This window comes from Vicugna pacos, chromosome 2 (genome assembly GCF_048564905.1).
Source record: "Vicugna pacos chromosome 2, VicPac4, whole genome shotgun sequence".
In the NCBI taxonomy this organism is placed as follows: domain Eukaryota; kingdom Metazoa; phylum Chordata; class Mammalia; order Artiodactyla; family Camelidae; genus Vicugna; species Vicugna pacos.
Window position 1 is genome coordinate 50987979 of NC_132988.1, and position 21199 is coordinate 51009177.

The following is a 21199-nucleotide window of genomic DNA, read 5'->3' on the forward strand; positions in this document are numbered from 1 at the left end:
TTTATCTGATGATCATCACTGTAACAGAATGACCCAGGTTTTTTGGCTTGATTCCAGAAGTGAAATTGCTATCAAAGTGTCTGTGAGTTTGTATGTGAAGAGACACAGATTTTGCTGTAGAAACACATAAAACAATATATATCTATGCATGTGTATTTTCTTCTTTCTGTTTATATCATGTTTACTTTCTTTTACAGATATGTAATGCTAATTACTGTGGTGTTAACTCAAACGTTTTCTGTTCCAAATAGGCCTCAGTCCGATAAAGAGAGTGTGAAGCTTCTCACTGTTAAGACAATTTCTCATGAGTCTGGTAAGCTCCCAGATTGTTGATTAGATGAAAAATGGTTATTTCAAAATCTAACTTGGATTTTGTTCATGTGAACATAACCAAAAAGCATAACTTCTTAGAAATAGACGATTATTAACTCCCAAGAAACAGAAAATTCTCCTATGAAGGAAAGATGAGCTGTAGAAATATTATTTTTGGTAAGATTGTTAGACTGTGGCTTTCAGAGGCTGAGTATAGACATGTTCTAAGGAATGGGTGGTGACGAGGCATTTCTATTCTGCAGTAGTGGCATAAAAAATTAAGTATGCTACAGGGTTTTTAAAAATGTATTATTGCTGTGGATTTGTTTCATTTTTGGTAATGACTATATAGTCGAATGGAACCAGGATTCATCATATAAAATGTAAATCATATTTTACACCATTTCATATAATTTTAATTGAGCTTCTCAGTAAGAACAAAACATAATTTCCTGTTGGTAAAGTTTATACTTCTTTTTTCCAACTTCTTAGGTTTTGATTTTGTTTGGTTTGAAATGTAAAAGTTTTCAAAATATAGATATGACTTGTATGAGTTATATTTATACCAAGGGCGATGAAAAATGAGAGGCTAGATAGCTTTTAAATATTAAAAAAGTAGATTACTTTTTTCATTTTGAGTAGACCAAGTATTTAAAACATCAATTTGACAAAACAGATAAATACAAAGTAATAATTAGTTTTACAAAACAATCCATGTAGCTCTAATTTAAATATCAGGTGACATTAAAAACACTTAAAGTATTCTGCCCTCTCAATTTTACCTATACAACATAGTCTCAGAACACATGTTATGTAAAGTGAGAACTGTTGAATGATAAATGACATTATAAATATGTTGCAAAAAACAATTTTGTAAAATATAAGGTTATAAATATAGTCCCAATTCAAGAGCAAGATGTCAAAGGCTGAATGTGGTCCCAATTTCAGGTAGGAAATTCCAACTCAAACAAAGTACAACAGACAAACAGAAGAGTTGAAAAGCAAGAACATCCAAAATCTTCAGACATGGCCAAACTCCTCACATGAGCCATTTTCCTTTGAGAGGCTCTCATCCTCATATCTCTTCTGTTCTTTGATGTACACATTTCTTTATTCCCCCACTGTTCTCCTGAATATAACCATCTGAATGAGCAAAAGAGTAAAATTCGCCCATAGGATAATCAGAGACCACTCACCGGTGTCCCCTGGCTATTTTCCAGCCTTGACTAAGCAGCCAAGCCTATTCTACTGGTCAGGCTAAATGTGAACTAGTCTCGAGTAAGCTCATGAAGGACCTTGAGTGTGACTCCACCGTTTATCAAGGAAAGTTCTGAGTCTGCCTGTGGCTCGTAAAGCCGCATCACAGTGATTTCACGCACTGTCCTTTATTCCCTTGGAAATCTCATTAAACACTCAGCAGCCTCTGGGGCTCTCCAAGCCGTGGTTTGGAAGCCTCTGCATAGGAGTCCCTGTTCTCCTTGTGAGGAGTGGGCTGGGACCAGGACCATTTGCTCCACCACCTGCTTCTCCCAGGGAAATGACAATTGAGGCTTCCAGGAGGGGAAAACCCCAGAGAACCTTGTATTTCTTGGTTGCACATGTGGTATCTGATTCTTCATTAAGGCCTAAGGAAAATTCTATGTAAGATTAATTCCATCTCCCACTCTCATAGTAACTACAGTAATAAGTGGATAAATCGTGGTGGGATGATTAAGACTCTTAACTCTCCAAACTTCTTTTTCTTCATAAGTAACTTTTCAGGTCACAGGTCTAAGGAAGAAATATTATTATTGAAATAGTAAGATCTAGTCTCTGGTACTTCTATTTCTGCCAACCTTAAATTAGGAAGCACATCTCTTTTAATGAAATAACCTCTCAAAGGTCAACCTAGCTGATTAACATAGAAAATATTTGGTTATAGGGCAAAACTGAGATTGGTGATTCGGAGTTGATTTCAATAGCCTAGAGTTAATCATCTCAAACATAATGAACTCCAAATGCCCTTTGTACTACCACAGTCTTTGTTAAAGTCTGTCCGCCATTAACAGGACTTACTGACTCCTAAAACACATACAATCAAATCTCTTCCCACCGTCTTTCAAAACTTACTCAAACGTGCTTTCTTTATAAAACTAGGCTCACCACACGCAACAGAAGTTACATTATTAGAAATATTTTTACTCAAACATCCTACTAGTGGCATCTTTCCTAAAATACAACTAGAATAAAATCTGAAATGAGGTTTTATATAAGTTTACAGATGTAGCCCAAATTTCTATTATCTCCTGTATAAATTTTTTAAACAGTTAAAAATACAGAAAAGAATTTGATAGAACAAATGTGTGACTACCCACCACTCAGAATTGGTGATTGTTACATTTTATGTTAGCTGCTGCTTGGCCTAAGAAACACAGTGTTAATTAATATACTGAAGTGGGTAACAACATGACATTTGAGCTTCAGTGGTCTTAAGAATTCACTGGATTGGTCAGTACTTCAATTTATAAACTCTGGTCTTATATCTCAAAATAAATTTTGCCATTTTAGAGGTCAATAACCATATCTCCAAGGAAACAGAGCTCTGCAGAAACCTACCTTCAGGTGGAATGCCAGAGGATGCTAACTTTTCTGGGTTTCTACAAGCCTTTATGAGTAATGATTATTGTTCTCAATATTTTCTCCTGATAAGGCAGTTCCTTGCCCCAGATCCTCCTCCTTCTCTGACTGGCCATGATATTCAACCACGCACACTTCCTGCTTCCTCTAAATATGTTCTCTCTCAAGCAAGGTCCTTCTGTTAAAAATGTAGCCCATAAATGTTTAAAATGTGATTATTTCAATTGGAAGCTTTCTTTAAGGTAAAAGAGAAAGCCTTCTAGGCTATAAACAAGAATGTGTTTCCAGAAAAAAATGAGCTCCAAAAATAGCAGATCAAGGAGTCCTTTATGAGAACATGTAAGATCTCATTAAGGTTTAGTGAGAAATCTTGCCAAGTTAAACATCACCATGATTGACTGCAAAATATGCATGTGACATGATGCATTTTAAACGTAATTCCCACTTGTACATCTCAGAAAGTTAATAGACATTATCTCATTTTAACATGTAAGGCTATAACAATTATGAAAGAAACTAGTCTAAATTAAGGAATACATGATTCCACAAAAGAAAGAAAACACGGTATCACTGAATTTAATTTTAAAGCACTATTTGATTTTGAACTACTTAGAAAAAGAAAAAAGCAGATCTGAATTCATTATAATTTTCCTCTGATTGGAAAACTCTGATTAGTTTGCGTTACCTTAGATTAAGTGCAAATACTTTAGCATGTCTACAAGGCCTTCTGTGATGTACCAAGCCTTCTCTTGTTCAATTTCTGAACCACTTAATAACATATTTTCCCCAGGTCTCACTCATCTCCTATCCCCCATCTTCCTCACTGACCTCAAGCGCTCCTGAAGGAGGGGACAGTGCGCTGATCCCCTTAGTCACTCCCACCTCCCCCTCCTAGCTGGTCATTAAACATTATTCACATATTATTAGTATACTAATACTAATTAGTATATTATGGTAATTACTCATAAATGTACAGTCTTTTTGTTTGTTTTTACAAATAAAAGTTCATTAACAACTAGAAATGAACTAAAGTATAAAGATAAGCAAAGGATTCATAGATTTAGAAAGCCATACATAGATTCTGTCTTCTCAGTCCTTCAATACTGGACTCAGTCTCTGTATTCACACCAGGCTTCCCTGAATGTCCCAAATGTCCATGGTCTTTCTTGCCTCTTATTGTTGGTTTGGCAAGTCAGCATGCATCACTGCCCTGTAATATCTGTTCATGGCTTGAACTGCCATTTTAGTATTTGGCCACATGATGCATAAGGGAGAATAAAGAAAAATAGAGAATAGAATTAAAAGTTACGTATGAGAGACAAACGTGATAGAATCACTGTTGGCATTTGGTGTATTTTCTTCCAGTTGTTTTGTTCTACGTCTGTATGTATTTTGCTTGCTTTTACCACGTATCATTATTGTAACTCTTATTGGAATCGTATGATTTTTGAATCTTTCCACATTTTCTGTTCCCAATTAGACAGACTTTAGAAGATATTTAGGGAGATATTAAGAACTGTAATGATTTTCATATGGTTTGCTTTGCATGACTTCTGGCAGACACAAGCAGTTCAATAAATATTTCTTTCTTTCTCTCTCTTTTTTTTTTTTTTTACTTCTCATTCCTGCACTTTACAGCCATGGATTCCAGGAGGTGCTGTGCCTTTTGCAAAATACACAATAGTGAGCAGAGGGCTGTGCTGGGGTAGGGGCTGTGAGGGCTGTGCTCCGTGCTTGGCATTCCTCAGGGCACAAGACCTAAGGAGCTCTTAAAGGGGAGTCCTGGGGTTGTCCTCACAGGTCTCCAGCACTGCTTAGTATCGCCAGGCCCATGCAGGTGATAGGTGAGATCAGTGGAGTCCCCAGAAGACTGGTTTCCTAACTGGCAGATAAAAGCTGGAGCAAAACGATGACATTTATTCTCAAGGCTGGAGACTTTGACCCCTGATGCTTTTATATCATGTGGCTGATGTTGATACTTGAATCTACCTGAAAGACACAGGCAATGGGAAATGCTGTGACCACAGATCCAGTAGAATGGAAGAATGCTTGGGGTCTCCCAGCTTCCCATCATCCTCAGTTAATATTTATCTTTAGATTGGACGATGGAATAGCTGTTACTGTGAGTAATGGTCCCTGGGCTGTTTTGTATGTCACCAAAGTATTTGTGTTGACCTATACATTCATTTTCACGAAACTCACTGAATTAATTCAACAGAGGTGCCTAGAACGTCTTCCTGATAAAACGGCACTTCAAATATATGACATAGCTCTGCTTAGGCAGAGCCAGCTCCTAGAACAAGCAAAAGTCAGTAACTCATTCCCTCGGGGCCTCCCTTGTTTTCACCTCCCAACTCACGCCCCCTGCTCCCAGGGAGTGAGTAAGCATTGCTCCTCCAGGGTGAACACAAACAATGGCTGAAAAAAGCTCATAAATCTTGGTGAACAATTTCCAGGCAATACCAAGACATAAACTGCGGTTCTAATGACATTCTGGAAGGAAAATTAGACTTCCGTTGAAAAACAAAACACAAGCCAAGAAACTTTATTTTCATCCTGATTCGCTCTCTGAGCTTATAGATCCAAATGTATCTTCTGCTTTTAGGTGAGCATTCAGCACAAGGAAAAACCAAGAACTGACAGCTTGATGAATCCTCTCCACACCTGGGCAATAAATATGTAAGTTTTCTAATTTCATTCACTGAGATGCTCATTAATATCTGTTTTGTTAGCTTGCTGCAGCTCAGATTATTTTTAAAGATTTTAAAAGCTGAAAAGTTAATGGCTTGTGTCAGTGAAGCCATCATTTTCCATTTGTCTAAAAAACAAACTCTAAGAAGACTTGCCAGAGAAATGAGTGTCTTGGGGGCTGTAGCAGATTCTTCCAGTTGCCCTGCCTACCTCAGGAATGATACAGTTCGCTCTTTCTGCCTGTCGGTAACGTTTTCTCACAGATGCAGTTTGCCTCTGCCTGGGTCAGTACACACACTAACTAACAGTGGCGGTTAGACAGAGTTCTGTTGCTGAGGAAGACTCACAGGACCCAAAATGTCAGTGCTGACAAACTTGCAGTTTATTGCAGGAAGAGAGTATGACGCAGCAGCTGCATTAAAGTAAGGATGTGCGTCACAGCCAAAGGCTGGCTCAGGGCTAGGGGTCCAGTGATGCCCGGTAGGAGGGCCAGTTGTCCTCCCGGCTAAGGACCGTACCGGGATGTGCTTTCTCTCTGGGACCGGGAACCATGGGTGTGTGCACAGAGTACCTCAAACAAAGTGATCCAACGTACGCTCTCCACCAGGGTTTCTTGTACCCAGATACTCACATAGGCATATTCCAGCTATATAACTGCATGAGTGACAGAGCCCTCCAGGTGTCTCAGTGAGAGCAGATGCAAAGTGATCAATCTCATTACAATTATTGCTAATCAATAAATAATTAAAACTGCTCAAAACTTGGGATACTGGTTTTCTGCAGCAACTGTTATTCTGCAGGTTCCACACTTTGACCAGGAGTCAGTGCAACGCTGGTACATGTCTTATTTCAGTACAGCAGTCAGGCCAATTTCAGGCCCACGGGAATTACCCTTCCCAGCTCAGCGTGCGATTGTGGTTTGCTTTCCTAGAATTGGGTAAGAAAATTTCCTTCCGACTTTAGTTTTCACAAGAAGCATTGAATAAGTGCCCTCCCAATTAGTGTTTGGTAATTGTTAGAACCTGCAGGAAAATGTGGCCTTTGGCAACTAACAGTAAAAAGGCAAAAGAACAAATAAATTGGTATATGCCAAGAATTGGCCTGACCACAATGGTAGTCATGCTGGGTATGTCCATTGGGAGGAATATCACTGCTATGTCCACTACCCACGTCTACTTCCCAGCACTAATGCAGCGCTGTTACGGATACTCATCGAGTGTCTGTTGAGTAAGTGATGCCAGCCACACTTCTCTGACAGGGAGCGGAGACATAGACAAAGGAGTGTGTGTCATCCAGACATATGCATCAGTGTCAGAATTTCATCCTTCTCCATCCAGCAAGGGGTGGGTTAGGATGAGAGGAAGCGGGAAGTTTGCCTGTCCTTTTTTGCAAAGGACTGTCAGATGCAAGAGTCAAGAAGCAGAGAAGTTTGAGGAATTCATGGAGACTCGTGGTTCAGCCCTCGCTAGTGCATGGAAAACCTCCTTCCATACCAGCTATGGTTTCTTTGCAACCCTGTGGTTGATACAAGGATGCTTTCTAGATGATCAGAATGCTCAAATCTTAGTGACTAATTGTCCAATTTGGAGGAAGACAAAGTCTTCTGTTCAGTTGGAAAGAGAAAGAAGTGTATAGGAGACGAGGACAAAATGAATTATCCTCCAGCTCCCTTTTCTTTCAGCTTTTGTACTTTACAAAAATATTCCTAGTGTCTGATTTCATGTCTTTTGATTTGCAGAGGCAAATTGCTTCTGTCGCCTTTCTGAGTAATTGTGGAATTACATAACGATGTTCTGAAGGGTAAATATCAGAAAGTAATGGGAAGAAGCACATTTGACATCTGTTAATTCTATTGCCTATTTGTCTCACCCTTTTTCAATATATTTCTCAGCAACCACTGTACTTTAAATGTAGTAACCAGTGAGTAATTGCTTTCTAGGTTATCAGCTAGAAATCAGATACCAACTCAGAAATTCAGGATAAGTAGGAACGTATTTATCAGAACTAGAAGTTGAGAAAAGAAGTTGAGAAGTCTTTGGATCTGTACTCAGTAGCAAACCCTGATAGAAACATTCACTCATGTTTAAAATTTTCATCTCAGTAGAAATTTTTAGATGTATTTAATGCTTACTGCTTCCTATAATGATCATCTATTTTGTGCAGAATATTATATTTAATGTAATTTGGCAGTGCAGACAGGAATTCCAAAATACTTTTCATCTATGATCCTTGCCCTCGCTGCAAAGCTTTGTCTAGTGAGAACATGAAATCAGACACAAGAAATAAGAAAATAATTAGAGAAAAAAATTTACAGCTATATGGACATGATTGATACAATTCATCAAACTAGTTCTAAAATCTCTGAGACTTTTATGTCCACAGGAGGAAGGTTGATAGGAGCTTCAGAAAATATTATCCTTTCACTGTAGATTTATTGCTATAATTTAGGGACCATGATTTCTTAAGAATAAAAAAATGATTATTTTAGCTTAAACTTTTCCTGTATAACTCACTTTGGTCCCAGCTAGTAGCTGATGGCACCCTCAAAATGCCTATTAGTGCAAAAACAACTTGTGTCATGTTTTGAAGGCCACTGGACACAAAGATTAGAGACATATTAGCTGTATGTATTTTTACACATATTTGTGCCCATTTACAATGCAAATAGTCTGTTATCTTCTTCTGAGATTAATTCTCTTATAACAAGGAGTGACAAGGATAACACAGCTAAAGGAATTGATTTGATTACATAGAGCTTCTGCTGAGGCCAGAATTTCTCCGTGAAAATGTAGAGCAGGCAAACACATCCTTTTCTTATTGATGCCAGCAAGTGGTCTGAACAAACCAGGTAATAATGAGTGTGAAAGTGAGGACATTAGCTAATAATATCTATATAGGGAAAATGTATAAAGAACTGCAGGTAAAAAAAGAGAAAGAAGATCAGTTAGATTTTACTACACGTCTGATTAAGAATTTTCAAAACACGAAACAATATAAGAAAATTTAACAGTAAAGGCAGGAATTCTACCACATCATGACTTAAAACCTCCAAACATTAAAAAAACTTATCCTAAAGAAAATTATAAATTATAAATTGGGGAAATGTTTGTCATAAATATGAGGCCAACTAATTAATATCCTAAACATACAAAGGCATTTATACGAATTGGAAAATTTAAAAATGAGCCGACAATTCATAGAGGATGAAATAGAAATAGTAATATAAAAGTAGAGAAGAGGTCCTATACTATTACTAATCAAAAATATGAATTAAGATCAAAAAAATTATAACCTTCAATTTGCTTGAGCTTTCTTTCTTTTATTTTTAAAAAATAATACTGGTGAAGCAACTATTCCATATGCTGCATTTGAAAGTATAAATTGGATTAATCTTTCTGAAGAACTATTTGATAATACTAACTAAGGGACTTAAAATATTCACATTTGTCAGCTAGTAACTTCACTTTTAGGAACTTTTCATAAGGAAATTATTTGAATGTGATTAAAGATTAAAATACAAGGAACGGTAGCAAACATTTAGAAACAGCATGTCTAATGGTATGGAAATTTCAAATAAATTATGTTTCAACCAATCGATGACATTATACAACCAGCAAAAGTAATTCTTGAGACAATTTTTATTTACGTGTAAACATGTCTAAGATAATGTTAAATGTGGGAGGGGGTACAATTTTAGGACTAAACAGAAAGCCATTTGAATGTTCTGAGACTAATTTGGGCTGTAGAAGGGAGGGGACCTGGTACATCTGGGTCAGCCCTGTTCCAAGCCACCTGACAGCTTAGGAAGTAAGGAAGGGCGCTTCGGCTCAATGAAGAACCAAGGGGCAGCAAGACCACTGGCTTGTATGAAAGTCTCATCCCACAGACCCTTAACAAAGTGAAACGTTACCCACTTCTATTTTTCTCCCAGGTACAATTCACTGTACTTCCATTATTTTCTAAATGATACCCTTGATAATCTAAAAGCATCTCTGTAAACTTCCAGAAGAACTTAACTCGTTTTTCAATTATTTTTCTTACATTTTAAAATGAAATAATGAGGACTGAAAAGACAGCATCATAAGTAAAGAGATTTATTTTTCGATCCTAATGCATGACCCTGAACGCATTTCTTAGCAATGCTTTGCACTGGGTTTCACATCTATGTAATGAGGACAGAATGATCTTTTCTCCTAAGACCACTGTGCTCTTTTGTTTATAAAGTGTTGTCAGTATGGTTAATGAAGCTAACATGATACTTTATTATTAAAGTGACCATTAATTTTTTAGAAGAATTACAAATTTATAAAATGTTAGGGTTGTGAGAGATTCAGTGACCATAAAGTTCTCTATTATCATTGAAGCCAATACACTGAATTTTAGAGATTATAATGTCTGAAAGAAAGCAAACGCTGATACTGGTATGGAGATTCAAATTGAAACTATCAACTAATAAATAAAATCACTAATGAAGCAAGCAAAATCCATTTCTTGAGAAAGATTATCAGTGTAGAGTACATGCTGATGAAAACTCCAGTTTGTTCCTATATTGGTTTCCGATCTTGCAAAAAAATGATTGATGCACCATTCATCATGAGCATTATCCTGCTCAACAAATCTAGATGTTTACCTAGCTGATCGATGCTGCAAACTCTTAACTTCACTTGGAAACTCACCCACAGACGATTATGGTTCCGTTGGAAGAAAAAGTGACAGAGATCTCACTCCTTGCCAATACTAGGCCAAGTATTAAGAGGGATGAGGTGGGAAAGGGGATGGGAATGGATAAATTGGGACTTTGAGATTTGCAGATACTAACTACTATATGTAAAATAGACAAACAACAAGGTTCTACTGTAGAGCACAGGGAACTATATTCAATATCTTATAGTAACCTATAATGGAAAAGAATGTGAAAACAAATATATGTATGTATGTGTATGACTGAACTATTATGCTGTACTCCAGAAACGGATGCAACACTGTAAACTGACTATACTTCAATAAATAAATAAATAAATAACTCAAACTAAAAATTAAAAAAAGAGGGATGTGACATGGATACTGTCCTCACAATGCTTAGAGGAGTGAAGAGAAAGACAAATAAGATCATTTGAATAGAATATGGTAAGTAATAAGATAGTGGTATGTAAAGATGGCCATTGAAGTTTAATGGCAAATTTCTCAAAGACGGTATTTGAGTTGAAACTTACAGGATAAGAAAAAAAGTGACCGAGGCTTTTCTAGGCACAGAGAATGGCATGTGTAAATGCAAAGAACTGTGAGACTGCATGGTGTATGAAAAAAATCACGAGTAACTGGTTAGCCAGGAGCTGTGTGTACACATCTGCTGCAGGGTCAGTGAACCGTGATTCTGTTTCGCAAGGAGATTAAGTGCAGAAACTGAGTGTAAGCATTTAAAATTGGGATAGCAATCTGATATCACTTCAATATTTTATTCATGTTATTGTATTTTTAAAAAATATCAGTTTGCAGCTGATTAGAAATTTTTGAAAACCACCCTGGTCCTTCACCTCAGATAACGGGAAGCTTGGGCCTGGAAGATGTATTTCAAGGCCAGAAGGGCTGGGCGGTGGGGCCGAAGCAGTTGCGGGCTCCACATAGTGGGAGGTCTTGCTTCCTGTGCTAAGCTAAATCAGAAAGGACTTCATGTGGTGAGAATGAAATATTTTCTTTTTCTAAGCAGAATAAAATCAGATTCTTTCCTTTTTATTAATGCCATCAAGAAGCCATTTATTCATTTTGGAAGGCTCTCTGACCTTGAATGTAAAATGCACCCAGGAAATAAGTCCAGAATTTAAGAGTGGGGACTGTTTCACAGTCATCCTTGCAATCATTGCTCTCCTTCTAGAGGTACCCCATGCTCTGGCCTGTGCTGGACCACCTGTCGGCCACAGATGCTCTGGGGGGACATTAGAAATATCCCACTTAATAGTCTTTTCCACAGCCTAAGTCTTGATGTAAATCCCGTGTCCAACTCTCTAGTCTTCAAACTGACCCCAAGCTACAGCAGCCCATGTCCAGGTCTGCCCCATGTAAGGCAGCAGTGCAACCATCCCTCCCGAAGGACCTGCCTCCACCAACCACGCTGCGAGGGAGCAAGATGCAGGTCTCGACCCTGGTCCCACTGCCCACCCTCACCCCAGCATCCTCCTCCTCCCAGACTCCGGCAAACCACCAGCACTGCCATCAGCAGCACCACAGCATCCTCCCCCTGCCACAGTGGACCACTGCCCTCCCCACTTGAGACAAAGAAGCTTCCCTCTCCTGCTCCTTTTTGGACCTGCAGAGAATGATGTTTCTGTCCTGCAAACAAGGGAACCTGAAGTCATAAACCAAAGCCCTGGCTCTCCGTCCTGTGGAGAAGTGGAAAGCTGCCTGCTCACTCTTCTTCATGATAAGTACACAGCAGCAAAGCATGAAAGTTGCCAAGACATAGTTACTCACAATGTCACCCTGAGCAACAGACCTCAAATGATGCCCCACTGGTGATAAGAAACAGTGAAGGGCTTTCATCAAAAGTGGGGTATGATGAGATTGCTCGAGGCACATCACTGAATGTTTAATGTGGAAGATTCATTCAAGAGGAGTAAGATCAGAAGCAGAGAAGACAGAAGACTATTGCAGTATACCCCAGAAAAAGGATGAGGGCTTCACCAGGTCTGCAGGTACAGTGGGAGAGAGATGAAGAGGCAGAATTGAACAGAAAAATGAATGGAAGATACAGTTCTCCAGAGGTGCTGATTGTGTGAATGTAGACATTGGGGAATGAGGACTGTCAGGGGTGTAGATAATGCCCACACTTCCAGGTCGAGTGCCTGGATGGATCACGGAGATAACAGCAAAGACTGGAATCACAGAGTGAGGGGGAACAGGTTTGGGAGGCAGTGTCGCGGTTTCCTTTCAGACTTGCTGAGGTTGAAGTGCTTCTGGGACATTCAAGTGACTCTACTAAGTGGGAAAACTTCAGCTAGTCACTAACCTTTCTTATCAAGAGACAATCTCGCCCAGCATCTCTGCTGCTGCTTCACTTTTTCGGAATCTGAACTGTTCTGTTTCCCCCCCCCCCGCACAGGCTTAATCTTCAGCTTCTGGGCTCCAGGGGTAGAAAGGGAGAAAGCCCTGTGGAATCAATCCTGACTCTCAGTCCTGCTCGCCGGTCTGCACCTGTCACCTGTCCCCATAAACTAGATGACACACAATAATCTGATGGAATCAAAAAGAATCCTGGGCCTCTCCTGTCCTCTGAGATGTGGAAAAGCACCTTAGCGCATTTTACAGGAACAATCCTAGGAGAATGAATTTTAGGAGGGGTGTCTGTGAGCAGTTAACCTGACAGCCCAGGCCGATGGCTTTACTGATGAAATGGCTGTCCCTTGAGTTTAAAGTTTCCAGAACCAAGAGTTTTTATTCATGGAGACTTTCCCAGTTTCTCGGTGTTCTTATATTAGCTAATGTTTGTATTTATTGTTTTCCACTAATGTAGGGGAAATTTGCGAGTGTATTATTAAATACCGGGTCAAAATCCTCCTTTGTACATAAAGATATTTTATTCATACTTTCATGTGTTACTTTTAATAAATAATTTCTGTACTCAATACACTAAAAATACCATAATGTGACTGTGAAAATGGCAACGGTATTGTCTTCCCTTCATTATGAATATTTTGGGGTTGATTATTAGACTATGAAAACTCACTCTGAAAGGCATCTAGTAAGTGAGAAAGGGACAAAGGATTCACATATCAGGCCTTATTCAGGGGAAGTCAACTGAACATTTCTTTGGTCTTTCTATTTGCAATTCACACTGTGTGACAAGGATGTAAGGGCATTTGTGACACTGTACTGCATTCATTAAGAAGATAACAGGACTGAGATTTTTCAGAATCCATTTGATTGATACTATCTCTGTGCAGTTTTTATTTCTTTTAGAAATGTACTGCTTTGTTCTAGACATCATTGTTAAATCTCCAGTTTGTAGAAACCAACATTTCATAAATGCATAATTGTGATATTATTTTCCAGTGTATCACTTTCCTAAAAATACCGTATGATTATAGTTACCACTCCATCAGGGGCAAATTCTTCTGTTGAAAGCTGACTGATTAAACTTGACCACTCCTTGGACACTTGGGATCAAATGTCATGTTGGTTGAAGTTCTGTGGTAAGCTGTGGAACTAACAAGCTGCCAGGGGCAGCTCTTTACCGTTTATGATTTGTGGTTACCTAAGCTGATTTCGATGTTTAACTATCTTAGTGATACGAGGGCAGCATGGTGGAGACAGAAGGTTATGTTTAAAATTATGTTTTACAGTTTACTTTGTTGCAATCTATTTTGAAAACGGTCAGCATTGAGGATTATATAAATTTTGGTTTTTGCTCCCTGATGTCTGGACTATTTCTAATCAAGGACACCAAGCAAGCATATTTATACTTCTGACTGGTGTCTCTTTATGGTATTTGGAGAAGAAAGATGGGGAATAGAAAAAAAAAATAGAAAAGCAATAGGGTAAAGAAAAAAGTAAGGATCTCCAGTACATACACTTTCCCTGGAGAGATGCTTTGCCCATGCTTAACTCTAACCTAGAAGCCTTTAAATGAGTGCAACACTGTCTAGTGCATGCCAACCATGGAACACTTATCTTCAAAAGGAAAATATCCTGGGGATGAGGGGGACAGTATAGCTCAGGGGTAGAAGGTAGAATGTGTGCTTAGCAAGCACAAGGTCCTGGGTTCAACCCCCAGGACCTCTATCAACATCAATGAATGAATGAATGAATGAATGAATGAATAAATAAAACTAATTACCTCCCCCTCAAAACATTTTTAAAAAAATAAAATAAGGAAAATATTCCAACACCCCTTGAATGCTTTACTGAGCACCTCAGCAGCAGCCCTGTTACCCAGAATGTGCTGCAAAAATACAAACTCTTCTGCAATTTAAATTACTACGAATGATACGTTACTCTAGCTTCTTAAAAAAAACCAACACTTTCTTGACCTTTCATAAGCATTGTTGGAAGAAAATTTACAAGGATCAGGATGAAGTAAAGCTTTTTAATCGTAATGAAAGAATGAAATTCATTCTAGTTCAAGGATTATACATAAAGAATGTTTTATACTTCATTGGTATTAAATCTTTAAAAAGTCAAAGTGATGAGAGGATTGAAGAATCTGCAGAGATGTTCATGGCATTTTGTATTATCAGTCTCAGAGGTAATGTCTGCATTTTTTGTCAACCTGAACTTCTGTTGAAATAGGGTACTTGGTTTTCAAGCCAAAATTATCATTAATCAGATTTTTTTTAATTATCTGATGTAGATGATCTACCATTTATGCCTGACTTCTTAAAAGTTTTTTGTTCTCACATGTAGTTCAAGTGTCACTGCAAAAGGAAAGGATGTATTTAGATCAAGGGCAAACCTTTCTAGGTGTTTGTTCCATGTGAGAATATGAATATAATTTAAGTCTGCAACACTCAAAACGTAAACAAGAGCTAATTAACCGGCACTGTTGTCATCTGAGTGTAATCGGATGTTACTGGCTGACACATTGGTTGTGCTCAGCCAGCAGAGAAAGGTTTCTAAATTCCACTTGCTGAGCTGAAATCTTCCCTTCCATATCTGACAAGTCTGTGTCTTATTTCTTGTCTACCTGTCACACTTATGTTCTTAAGGATCAACTTAGGACATCGGCAAACCTTCAACAATGAACATGCTAGCTTTTCCTGAATTTTCTCCATTGAGTCCTGTTTGTGATCTTTCAAGATTTTATGGGGTTCTAAAAAGAAGTGGGTAAGTCCTTTAACAGTTATGTCTTGAGTGACTGTCTCAATACTATGAATTTGTTCATTATTACCTAGTGTTGAAGATATCCATCACAGTGATTAATTAAATAATAGGTACTATGAATTGAGAATTTGTAATGGATTATCCACAGATCTTCCTGTCAGAAGTTCTCCACAAACACAAACAAGACTTCTCACGTTCTCATGAGTATATTTTGTCTTCTCTTCAAGGGGATTTGTCCTATGGGCCTGAATACACCTTTTTTCCTGTTCAGGATACATTTTTTTAAACACCGTTATTATGGTATGGTTCCTATATAGTAAACTACACATAAAGGAAAAATTTAGTTTTGATAAATAATGGAAAAACATTTATTTTGTTCACTAATACTACATTCCTGAACTTGAAGTCAGAATTCTACCAAAGTGATTATGGACAATATCACTAGTTAGCTGACACCATATCCAAGACTCACTCTGTGCCTGGCACTGCACATGTATCATGTCGGTTAATATAACAACAATAGTAAGATATAATTTGTAATATTACATCATTATATGTATCATCTGCAGCAGCAGCAGATTCATTTTAGAGATACGGAAACCATGACAGAAAATTAAATAACTTCCCCAAGTTTGTATAACTAGTGAAGAGTTAAAATTTGGATTCCAACCTAAATTCCAAATTCCTGTTCTTTATCACTAACTCTTAGTCTTTCTGATCTTAGTTTACTTATCTATAAAAAGGGGTGAAACATTATGCTCCTGGCTGTAGTTAAAACAGAAACCACTTTATCATCCCAGTATAAACAAAGATGACAAAATCATACATAAATCCTATGAAATCCACAAAAAGCCCCAAATTAATAAGTTGTTATAGTTGCCAAATATAAGATCAATATAAAGAATCAACTGATTTATTCAGTAACCAAAAAATGAAGATTGGAAAAAAGATACCATTTACAATAATGCCAGCAAATATAAAACTCTGAGGGGTGAATTTTACAATACGTTCACTCCCTGTACACTTAAAACTGTCAAACTTCTAAGAGGAATTAAAGAATACTGCATCATGGATTAAAAGACTCAGTATTATTAAGATGCCAGTTCTATTCAAATTGATCTATGGATTTATTACAGTTTCAGGCCAGATCTAGTTTTCCTCTTTGTGGAAATTGAAAAGGTGATTCCAGTGTTTATATGGAAATAAAGTGGACTTAGAATAACTAAAACATGTTTTAAGCATAGATTTGAAAGACTCACACTATTGGATTTTAAAGACTTACTTGAAGCTACCATAATCAAGACAGTTTAGTATTGACCTAAGAATAAAAGTTAACCATTGGAACAAAAGAGAGGTTACAGAAAGAATTAAACGTATGTTTTCCCCCCATATACACATGAATATATGGTCAACTGATTTTTTACAAGGGTGCCATATTAATTCAATGGGGAAAGAACAGTTTTATCAACAAATTGTTTTGGAATTGATATATGGAAAAAGCAAAGTTCAACCCTTACCTTGTGCCACACACAAAAACAACTCTAAATGTATTGTAAACTTAAACATTAAATCCAGATCTATAAGCATTTGCCTGTTATAAACATTAAATCCAGATGATCTATAACATATACAAAAAGCCCAAACTAAAGACAACATGGTAAGTTGAACTTTATCAAAAACTGAAAATTCTGCTCTTCAAATTAACATTAATAAACTGAAAAGGCAAAGTCAAAGAATAGGAGAAAATATTTACATTATATATGTCTGACAAATGAGTTGGATCTAGGACATATAGGGAACTCAAAAAAACTTAAAAATAAGAAGTCAATCCACTGAAAATCAGAAAAAAAAATTTTAAGAAAATTCACAAAAAATGATATATGATTTTTCAATATGCACATGAAATGATACTCAATATCATTTAGTAATCAGGAAAATGCAAGTTTAAAAGCTCAAAGAGCTAAGGGGAGGGTGTAGCTCAAGTGGTAGAGCACATGCTTAGCATACACAAGGTCCTGGGTTTAATCCCCAGCACCTCCTCGTAAAAAAACAAAAAACTTAATTACCCCCCCTGCAAAAATAAAATAATAAATAAATAAATGAATAAAACCATGAAGGGCTACCACTACATATGCACAGGAGTAGCTAAAATTATAAAGGCCAATAATACCAAGTGTTGTTGGAAATACAGAGGAACTAGAACTCTCATACATGGCTAGTGGGATTGTAAAATCATTCAACAATTTGGGAAACAATTTAGCAGTTCTTGAAAGAAATTTTAAAAAGCTAAATGTATACTTCTCATATGACACAGCATTTTTTTTTTTGTATTTACCCCAAAAAAAATGAAGACATGCCCTGGCTATACAAAGACCTATAACTAAATGTTCATGTTAGCTTTATTCTTTAAAAAAACAAACAAACAAACAAAAAAACTTTAAAATAGGAGAGGAGGGAAATAGCTCAGTGGTAGAGTGCATGCTTAGCATGCACGAGGTCCTGAGTTCAATCCCCAGTACCTCCACTCAATTATATATATATTAGCTTTATCCTTAATACCCAAAAGCTGTAAACAATAAACAAATTGTGGTATAGTCACACAATGGGATACCACTCAGAAATAAAATGAAACAAATTACTAGTATATCCAACAAAATGAATCTCAAAACATTATGCATTATGCTACAGAAAAGAAGCCAGAGATAGTGGAATGCATACCTTATGACTCCTTTTATATGAAACACTAGAAAAGAAATCACAATGGCTGTCTTGAGCCAGGAAGGTAGGGGGAATGCCAAGAAAGAGGGAATTTGTTGAGATGATAGAAACTTCTGTAGTTTGATTATGGTGTTGGTTACATGGATGTACATATTTGCCAAAACTCAAGCTGTAAACTTGAAATGGGCATATTTTTATATGTGAAGTATACCTTAATAAAATTGACCTTTTAAAATATTTTTATAAACTTTTGTCAAAAAGAAGGTTTATATTACTAGCTTCCTCTTATGGACTGAATTGAGCCCCTCCCCCAAATTCATTATGTTGAAGTCCTAACCCCCAGTACCTCAGTGTGACTGCATTTGGGAACAGGCTCTTTAAAGCGATAATTAAGGTTAGACGGGGTCATTAGGGGAGACCCTAATCCAAGGTGACTGGTATCCTTGTAAGAAGAGGTTGGGGGACACACACACACAGGGGAAGACTGTGTGAAGACACAGGAAGAAGACAGCCAGCTACAAGCTAAGGAGAGAGACCTCAGAATGGAACCAGACCTGCTGACACCTTGACCTTGGATTTCTTGCCTCCAGAACTGTGAAGAAATAAATTTGTTGTTTAAACCACTGTCTGTGGGTCTTTGTTATGGTAACCCTAGCAAACTAATACACTTTCCTAGAAGGATACTGAGAAAATTAAATGAGATTGTGATGTACTGGAGACACAAGAAATACCAACTTTTTCCCTCCTTGATTTTCTCATTGACAGTGAGGGTTAGAACTACTCATACCTACATTCAAGATTAATTAGCAAGCCTGAGATCTCTTTCCAACAGCTGGGAGAAGTTCTAAAGCCTTCTGTTCTACTGCTAGATTAGAACCTTCTATATTTCTAAGCATCATGATTCTAGGTACCATCTATTAACATAAATGAGCTTTTAGCCGTGTTAACATTTGTGTGATAAGCTGTGAAGATACCGCAATGCTTCCATACCCTTGATAAATAGCTACTGTCTTGAGCCCATTTCTTCCCGATGTGCCTCCATCGCAGCCCTCCTGATCCCTTCCCAAAGACTGCGGCTCTCTCTCTAGGATTCAGCACCTAAGGGGTTAATGCCTGGCAAAAGTGAGGCCATCTGTTCTTATAAATCCATGTCCCATGCCACACTTATGATTAGATATTTTGAATATCACTGGTGTTTAGGAGAGTGTTTTGATAATGAGGAGAAAGACAATAAGGATGAGTAATTTGAGAGAACATAGTTTTTTAAAATATGGATTTGTTCGATTTCTGGAACATGTTTATTTTGTTGGCCAAAGGTAAGCCTGGATCACCTTAAATTTAAGCACACCTAGAACAAGGTGATGCTCGCAAAGTTTTTAAGGTATAAAATCTGACCTGTAGACTCAAATTTAGGGTTAGGTCTTGAACAGCCTTCTCTAGTATCAGGTGTCTGTGGTATCTGTGCACTCCCTTGCTCACAAATATAAACCAAGCCTGTGTGTGTGTGTTTGTGCACGTGCGTGTGGGTGTGGTGTGTGCACGTGCTCTAATAAAGGACAGAGTTTCTTCAGTGTTCTGGCCATATATTATCAGAGGGCTTCTCCTGCTGGTGGTACAGTAAGGTATAATGATGCTGTGTGCATTTAAATTATAAATATAAGTACAGTGCAGGATTTACAGCATTTTGCTTGGAACTAAAACTAAAGCAAATGAAGGCATTTAAAACAAAAACTGTCAGCCACTCCATTGCTGTTCCCCTTGCAATGCCACTTAATTATCTCAAAGAGCTTAGATGAGTTGATAGATTGGAAGAGGCACAGATGAGATAGTCTCTGGCTTTGCGGTAAAACCCACTTGTTGGCTGAGTGCAGTACCACTGTTTGCTGTGTGTGAGCTACAAGAGGCGGGTTTTAATTAATGCCTCTATTATCTAAGAACTACAGTTCAGAAAAGCATTGAACTTCACTTTGTTTCCTAAGCAGATGTGCCCGGTGTCAGCTCTGCCCTTTTATTGGGATACAACCCAATTTATTGGGATTGGCATGTATTTTTATTTCAAAAGAAGAATAGTTCCTCTAAGATTCTGCTAGCTGAGGGTCCCACCCTGTGGAGGTTCAGAGTGTGAAGCACGGAAATGAAGTCAAACTGTCTGGATAGAGGAACGTGGGACGCTTTCAAAAGTTGAAGTTTTAAGAAACGTATGTGGGAAGGGGACAGAAACTGAAATCACCTATTAATACCAAATGCTAATACTTACCATCATCATCATCATCAATAAAATTTTATTACCACCTGTTAGTCCAAGGTATCCTTTTAGGCACAATAGTTACCAACAGACATCGTAGGGGATCATTCCCTCTAGGAGCTTATAAGTAAAGAAAATAAGACGTATAGCTTAAAGGGGAAGGCTCTTTTTGACTTACTGCTGATATGGGCTAACGAGGTGAACGAATTAAATGCAAAACTAAATGTTATGTGACATTACTGGTTCTCCAAGCTCCTTGTGTTGGGCACAGAGCACAGGCGTGGAATAAATGATGAGCTCTGAGTTAGATTTGAGCCTAAGTCTAGGTTCCGTCAGTAATCCTCTCAAATCTAAGATGGAAATATTAAGGTTTTGGGAAGATTATGTAAAATAACGCATGCAAATCATTTAGCACAATGCCTGGCATATAAACCAAGCATGAAAACTATAAATTTAAATCAAAACAAAATGAAATTAGCAGAGGGCTAATACAGACAGATAATTATGTATACAAGGTTGGAGCATAAATGGAAGCCACATCCTGAAAAGTGTTGCCCCTTTTTTCTGTAGGCACTGTAGAAATTCTAAATGTATTTCAGCCAAGTAAAATATTATAGAGGCAAGAAAGAGTTAAAGGATGATACAGCAGAATGCTTTCTTATTTTTCTTTTTAAATTACTTTTAATGAAGAAAGAAAGGAAAAACACATAGACAAACATGTTTCCAAAAGAATAGATGTGACTTTGATGCTTATAGAATAGCTCCTTTGAGTGGCATTTAACGACACGAGATGATATTTTCTTC

General features: G+C 37.6%; 1 protein-coding gene across 8 annotated transcripts in view; it reads left to right on the top strand.

Annotated features, from left to right (window-relative positions):
- EMCN (endomucin) overlaps positions 1–15969 on the top strand; it is a 92710-nt gene extending 76741 nt beyond the window's left edge. The window contains exons 9-11 of one of the 8 annotated variants that reach the window (XM_072939982.1): positions 252–313; positions 5534–5607; positions 15318–15969. In XM_072939982.1, coding sequence (XP_072796083.1) covers positions 252–313; positions 5534–5568 — 97 coding nt within the window. In that variant the 3' untranslated portion in view covers positions 5569–5607; positions 15318–15969. The other 7 variants (XM_015243288.3, XM_015243289.3, XM_072939962.1 and 4 more) reach the window with 7 other exon arrangements.
- Positions 15970–21199: the final 5230 nt, after the last annotated feature.